This window comes from Phoxinus phoxinus (assembly GCF_949152265.1).
Source record: "Phoxinus phoxinus genome assembly, chromosome: 12".
Lineage (NCBI taxonomy): Eukaryota > Metazoa > Chordata > Actinopteri > Cypriniformes > Leuciscidae > Phoxinus > Phoxinus phoxinus.
The window spans coordinates 35012687-35020546 of NC_136887.1; the positions used below are offsets into that span (position 1 = coordinate 35012687).

Here is a 7860-nt window from a genome sequence, read left to right on the forward strand (position 1 = left end):
TCCATGTTGGAGCCTCGTGTGCAAGTGTGTGTGTGTGTGCAAGTGTGTGTGTGTGTGTGCAAGTGTGTGTGTGTGTGTGTGTGTGTGTGTGTGTGTGTGTGTGTACAAGTGTGAGTGTGTGTGCGAGTTTTGGAGTTTGTGTGCAAGTGTGTGTGCTAGTATGTATGTGCAAATGTGTGTGTGTGCAAGTGTATGTGCGAGTGTGTGTGTGTGTGTGCTAGTATGTATGTGCGAGTGTTTGTGTGTGCAAGTGTGTGTGCTAGTATGTATGTGCGAGTGTTTGTGTGTGCAAGTGTGTGTGCTAGTATGTATGTGCGAGTGTTTGTGTGTGCTAGTATGTATGTGCTAGTGTGTGTGTGTGCTAGTATGTATGTGCGAGTGTTTGTGTGTGCAAGTGTGTGTGCTAGTATGTATGTGCGAGTGTTTGTGTGTGCAAGTGTGTGTGCTAGTATGTATGTGCGAGTGTGTGTGTGTGCAAGTGTGTGTGCTAGTATGTATGTGCGAGTGTTTGTGTGTGCAAGTGTGTGTGCTAGTATGTATGTGCGAGTGTTTGTGTGTGCTAGTATGTATGTGCGAGTGTGTGTGTGTGGAAGTGTGTGTGCTAGTATGTATGTGCGAGTGTTTGTGTGTGCAAGTGTGTGTGCTAGTATGTATGTGCGAGTGTTTGTGTGTGCGAGTGTGTGTGTGTGCTAGTATGTATGTGCGAGTGTGTGTGCAGGAGTGTACCTGTGTGTGTGTTTGTTTATGCGCGAGTGTGTGTGTGTGCGCGAGTGTACCTGTGTGTGTGTTTGTTTATGCGCGAGTGTGTGTGTGTGTGTGTTTGTTTATGCGCGAGTGTGTGTGTGTAAGTAAGATTGTGTGTGTTTTGTCAGTGTGTGTGCCAAGTGTGCGTGTGTTTGTTTGTGTGAGTACGATTGTGTTTGTGTGTGCGAGTGTGTGTGTGTGTGTGTGTGTGTGTCAGTGTGTATGTGTGAGTGAGTGTAGCTGTGTGTGTGTGAGAAAATGTGTGTTTGTGTGCAAGTTTTTAGTTTGAGTGACTGTCAGTGTGTGTGTTTGTGTGTGCGAGTGTGTGTGTGCGAGTGTGTGTGTGTGTCAGTGTGTATGTGTGAGTGAGTGTAGCTGTGTGTGTGTGTGTGTGTGTGTTTGTGTGCAAGTTTTTGAGTTTGAGTGACTGTGTCTGTGTGTGTGAGAATGTGTGTTTGTGTGTGTGAGAATGTGTATGTGTATGAGTTTGCGAGTGTGTGTTTGTTTGTGTGTGCAAGTGTCTGTGAGTATATGTGTAAGTGTGTGTGTGTGTGTGTGTGAGTGTGAACTTTGTGTCACACCAGTGTGTGTTTAGACTATCGGACAGAGTAAAGAGGACATTTAGTCCGATTCTCACTTTCTGAGTTTGAGGGTCAAGAGCAGGTTTAGTGATCCGGTTATAACGAGGTTACGGCGGGTTCAGGGTTCAGGGTTCAGGGTTCGGGTTAGGCAGTTAGATGTGACGGGTTGGGTTAGAGATGGCATTGTGTCAATGAATGTCTTCACAAAGATAGATGTACAAGTGTGTGTGTGTGTAAGTTAATCTGAGTATTAATAATGTAGACCATCTTGCCTCTCAATGAGCACATCAGTTATGCCAGTCTTTCTGAAAGAGATCTGTTGTTCATTAGAAGGCTGTAACCGTCTACATTACAGGAGTCTCTCTCTCACACACACACACACACACACACACACACACACACACACACACACGCACACACACGCACGCACGCACACACACACACACACACACACGCACGCACACACACACACACACGCACGCAAGCACGCACACACACACACACACACGCACACGTATACTGTACTTTAATGCATTAATGCGATGTAAAGTATATGCTAATGCTTAAATCTGGCCCCTGTGTCACCTGTTGAGTGTGTGTGTGTGTTTGTGTACATAGAAATGTTTTGACATTAATTCATGTTTTATGTTTTTGACTCATTTTACAGTTTGGCCATAAATGATCCCTAACAGAGGCTTGTGTAATAAATGCACTGTTTTTTGTTCTTCTGGTGAAGAAAATGTAAATCAGTCAGATTTCTTTATATACAATATACATTATGTTTTATTTGTCTGCGACTGTCCTGTGTTTAGTGGACGATTGTACTTAGTGAAAAATTGGCACAAATAAAACTGATGTTTGACTTAAAATGGGATTTGTTGTAAGCAGGTCTTAACATATCGCTCAAAGAAACATGATCATTTTACTTTAACCAAAGGACTTGCTGTGATATATTAAGTGTATATCATGAATCATAAACGAAAAATAAATAAATGACAATCCAGCAGAGATATGAATTAATATCACAACCGAGTACAGATGTTTTATAATGTTTATTATGCATTTGTCTCAGTTGCAGTTCCGATGGTGTCCAGCAGAGAGCGCCAGATCCTCACACATACTGAACCTCTTTATTAACCGTTAACCTCGAAAACTGAGTATTCATTTATTACACACTAACTTACACTAGCTTGGCGCTTTCATTTTAATTTATTCATATGTGATAACAGATTCTATGAACGTTATTTACGGTTAAATATCGTGTGTAGCGAGTTATGAGGGTTTTTATCTAAATCTTCAACGGGTAGAATTATACCGCACACGACTCTTTCAGTGATTAAATGTGATCGCTTATTGGATTAAACGGTCGATTAAATATAAAGAGACTCATAATGGCACAATGAGTAAACTATTATCCCCTAGCGTGAACTTTACTTAAGTAAAAAAAGCGTTTGTTTTGCTGGTGAAATGAGTAAACCTGCTGTCCCTCACCTCAGCGTTCCCGCCGCTGCGCCCCCGTCGCCATGGAGACGGAATCCTGCTTGCGTCATCATCTGACAATAAACTTCCAGCTTCGGGCTGTTATTGTTTGGTAAAGTTTCCTCAGATATCCGCAGATTTATTATTCTTCTGAAATCTGAACACACGCGCATCGCGGAGACTTGCAGAGATTCAGCGATTGTTTTCATAATCACCGCAGGATCGAGGAGTTTCGGGTAAGTGTGTTTTTTTTGTCATATTTTGAACATCCCGAAATACTCAAACAACATAATCCGGTAGAATATACATATTATATTATATTATAACCGTTTCCAGTGGTAGTCGGTGAATAAATCATAATCATCATTGAATCAGTGAATAGTTAGGCTAGTATTTCTAACAGAAATTGATTATGGATTTGTTTTGATTTGTTTTGGTAGTAACGTTACTGTTGTTTTATATTTAATATCTCTGCTTTAAAACTTGTTTGAAATGATTTTAAATTATGATATTCTCAATTCTGCCACATCTGAATGAAATGTGATTATGTGTTTTGTTTATGTATTTTATATAAATCAATTTATAAAAATTAGATTTAACGTTAATTAAAATAAATAAAGAATTTATACATTAGATTAAAATAAATTGATTAAAATAAATAAGTAATATTTCATTTAAATAAAATAAATTAATTTATAAATTAATATAATCGATTCAAATAAGTAAATAAAATTTCATTTTAATAAAATAAACAAATTAATACATTAGATAAATAAAATAAAATAAAATAATAAATTGATACTTTATATGAAAATAAATAACTACATAAAAACGTGTTTTGTTTTTGTATTTTCAATGACAATTACATTGCAACACTTCCCATTAGCTAATGTTAGTTAACTATCAATACATTACAGCATTTATTAATCTTTGTTAACGTTAGTTAATAAAACACAGCCGTTCCGTGTTAGTTCATGTCAGCTCAGGACAGCATTCAATAATATTAATAGATACTTTTTATGTTAAATGTTGAATTTACCACAAACTGAGATTATAAATGTTTTAGGATTATTTTTCACTGATAGCTCAAATGTAGTTGTTTACAAATGGACCTTATTGTAAAGTGTAAATAAAATATACTACATACTTGAACACTTATAAATGTCTGAACAATATTTAGCATTAGATCAAGAGGCTGTATCTTTTTTTATCAGATGTTTTATTGGTAAAGTGTGTGTAAAAAATTAAATATACAATAAAAATGACATTATTTCATATTTTTGTTCTATGCCGTGACATGCAGACTTGGGTTTCAAATACATCTGAGACCGAAATGATTGAAATGAAAATAAATGGATGAAAATAAATCAAATAAAATTGTATTTAAATACAATAAATCAATACTTTTGATTAAAATAGATTAAAATAATTCAATGAAATTGTATTTAAATACAATAAATCAATACTTTTGATTAAAATAGACTAAAATAATTCAATACAATTTTATTTAAATACAATAAATCAATACTTTAAATTAAAATAGATTAAATAATTCAATAAAATTTTATTTAAATACAATAAATCAATACTTTAGATTAAAATAGATTTAAATAAAATTTTATTAAAAACAATAAATCAATACTTTAGATTAAAATAGATTAAAATAAATCAATAAAATTTTATTTAAATACAACAAATCAATACTTTAGATTAAAATAATCAAATAAAGTTGTATTTAAATATACAATAAATCAATACTTTAGATTAAAACAGATTAAAATAAATCAATAAAATTGTATTTAAATACAAAAAATCAATATTTTAGATTAAAATAGATTAAAATAATTCAATAAAATGTTATTTAAATACAATAAATCAATACTTTAGATTAAAATAGATTAAAATAATTCAATAAAATGTTATTTAAATACAATAAATCAATACTTTAGATTAAAATAGATTAAAATAATAAAATAAAATTGTATTTAAATACAATAAATCAATACTTTAGACATGTTTGGTCAGTGTCGTGACATGCAGACTTGGGTTTACATCACATTTGAGACGGAAATGATTCTCTGCTCGCATTCAGAGTCTGAACTGTGTATTTACAGTTGGTGTGATTGTAGTTTTGATCAGGATGGTCAGGAAAGGAGCGTCTGCGCGGCGCGTCACTCAAACCTCGGGTCTCCAGCGTGTGGATCCGGGCGCTCCAGAACCGGCTCCGCTCCAGACCGACCCGCCGGATCCTGACGACCGGGTGTACCTGCGCGCGGCGGCCATCTTTCAGAACACACACCTGGAGAAGCCGGCGGCTCAGAGGCTCATCAGCTTCGGGAGGAGGTCAGAGGTCAGCGTGCCTGAGGTCAGGGGCGAGGCGGCTCAGCGGTTAGCGTACCAGCTCGCTTTCAACACGATCAAATGTGAGTGCCACACGTTTCCCACACTCATGAAGAGAGACGTCTCAGGTTATGGCACAGGTTTATTCCCGAAACTGTTTGCCACACTGCAAAAAATATATTTTTTTACTTAGCCTAGAAGTTTTATCTTGTATTCCAGTAGAAATATCTAAACATTCTTAAAGGGACAGTTCACCCAAAACTGAAAATTAGCCCATGATTTACTCACCCTCAACTCATCCCAGTGTATATGACATTCTTCTTTCAGAGTTATTTTTATGCACTTTTATGATGGACAGATGCACTTTTATGATGGACAGATGCACTTTTATGATGGACAGATGCACTTTTATGATGGACAGATGCACTTTTATGATGGACAGATGCACTTTTATGATGGACAGATGCACTTTTATGATGGACAGATGCACTTTTATGATGGACAGATGCACTTTTATGATGGACAGATGCACTTTTATGATGGATAGATGCACTTTTATGATGGATAGATGCACTTTATGATGGATAGATGCACTTTATGATGGACGGATGCACTTTTATGATGGACAGATGCACTTTATGATGGACGGATGCACTTTTATGATGGACAGATGCACTTTTATGATGGATAGATGCACTTTATGATGGACAGATGCACTTTTATGATGGACAGATGCACTTTTATGATGGACAGATGCACTTTTATGATGGACAGATGCACTTTTATGATGATAGATGCACTTTATGATGGATAGATGCACTTTTATGATGCATAGATGGACTTTTATGATGGATAGATGCACTTTATGATGGACAGATGCACTTTATGATGGACGGATGCACTTTTATGATGGACAGATGCACTTTTATGATGGACAGATGCACTTTTATGATGGACAGATGCACTTTTATGATGGACAGATACACTTTTATGATGGACAGATGCACTTTATGATGGATAGATGCACTTTTATGATGGACAGATGCACTTTTATGATGGACGGATGCACTTTTATGATGGACAGATGCACTTTATGATGGATAGATGCACTTTTATGATGGACAGATGCACTTTATGATGGACAGATGCACTTTTATGATGGATAGATGCACTTTTATGATGGACAGATGCACTTTTATGATGGACAGATGCACTTTTATGATAGATAGATGCACTTTTATGATGGACGGATGCACTTTTATGATAGACAGATGCACTTTTATGATGGATAGATGCACTTTTATGATGGACAGATGCACTTTTATGATGCATAGATGCACTTTTATGATGCATAGATGCACTTTTATGATGCATAGATGCACTTTTATGATGCATAGATGCACTTTTATGATGGATAGATGCACTTTTATGATGGAGAGATGCACTTTTATGATGGACAGATGCACTTTTATGATGGACAGATTAGGGGTGGTTAATCTGTCTGATTTCCCGATTCGATTACGATTATTGAAGTCCCGATTCGATTACAGTCGATTTTCGATTATTAACGATTCTTGATTCTCGATTATTGATTTTCCATTTCACAACAGTAAATTCACTACAGTAAAAATCACAACAATAACAAATTATAACAAACTTCAACATATTCTGAATCTCTATTAACATAAAATACGGATGTCCACGCATCACATGTTACAGCTATCCTACCCGCTTTCTTCAGTGATTCCATGACTTCGGTTTTGGTCTTGTTGTAAAGTGTGGGGATCGCTGTGTCTGTAAAATATCTCCGAGATGGGACGTTGTATCTCGGCTCCAAAGTGTGCAACATAGCGCGAAAGCCCTGGTTCTCAACGACTGGATGCAAATCCTTGGCAATAAAAGTTGCTATTGATTATGTAATGCGCTTTGCCCTTTCCGAGCCGGGTGGAAGCTTTGACAATATTGTTTCCACGCTTCAGAGTTCCGTCTTTTGCGTTCCGTCAATATTACGTTATTATCGATTTTCGATGCACTTTATGATGGATAGATGCACTTTATGATGGATAGATGCACTTTATGATGGATAGATGCACTTTTATAATATGTTTATTCACATATATGATGGCGTGGGTCACCTCTGAACAGGAGCATGACTCCTGAAGCTTCACATCACAGGTTTAGTCCTGTGTGATGGTCAGTATCTGTTACCACTGTGTCCTTTTAGCAGAATATGTCATATTTAATAGCTCCAGAGGGACACTGCTGTAATGAGTGTGCTGTGGGAGAAGTGTGCTAAACGACAACTAGCTAATGAGTTGCTTTGCGCCCAAGAGACAGAGTCGCTACAACACAACATGTGTTTAGTACGATCAGCATTGGGCTAATGTGTCACAGTTAAAGGAACATTTCATAACGTTTTTATTTTATTTTGTATTTTTATTTTGAAAAAATTACAAATTTTATTAATGTGAGTGTGCACAAAATACTTTTTTTTTTTTACCCATATACACTTTGAAAAACCTCTAATAGTGATTATATTGTAGAGCTGCAGAAATACATGCATTGATGCACTGCAGAAACTGATGTTTTCTAGGGCCGGTTCACACAGAGGCTAGCGTGTGTGTTCGGGAAATGTCCATAATGTTCATCACCGCAAGCTCTACTCAGATGTAAATATTAATGATGGCTTCAATTTCAAACCATTTCAAGACTGTTC

At 36.3% G+C, this 7860-nt stretch overlaps 1 protein-coding gene across 1 annotated transcript in view; it reads left to right on the forward strand.

Annotated features, from left to right (window-relative positions):
- Positions 1-2479: 2479 nt before the first annotated feature.
- Positions 2480-7860, forward strand: part of LOC307008332 (putative methyltransferase NSUN7) — a 31347-nt gene continuing 25966 nt past the window's right edge. Inside the window, 2 exon segments of the mRNA XM_079631074.1 lie at positions 2480-3040; positions 4919-5284. Of these exon segments, the coding sequence (XP_079487200.1) occupies positions 4945-5284 (340 nt within the window). The 5' untranslated portion in view covers positions 2480-3040; positions 4919-4944.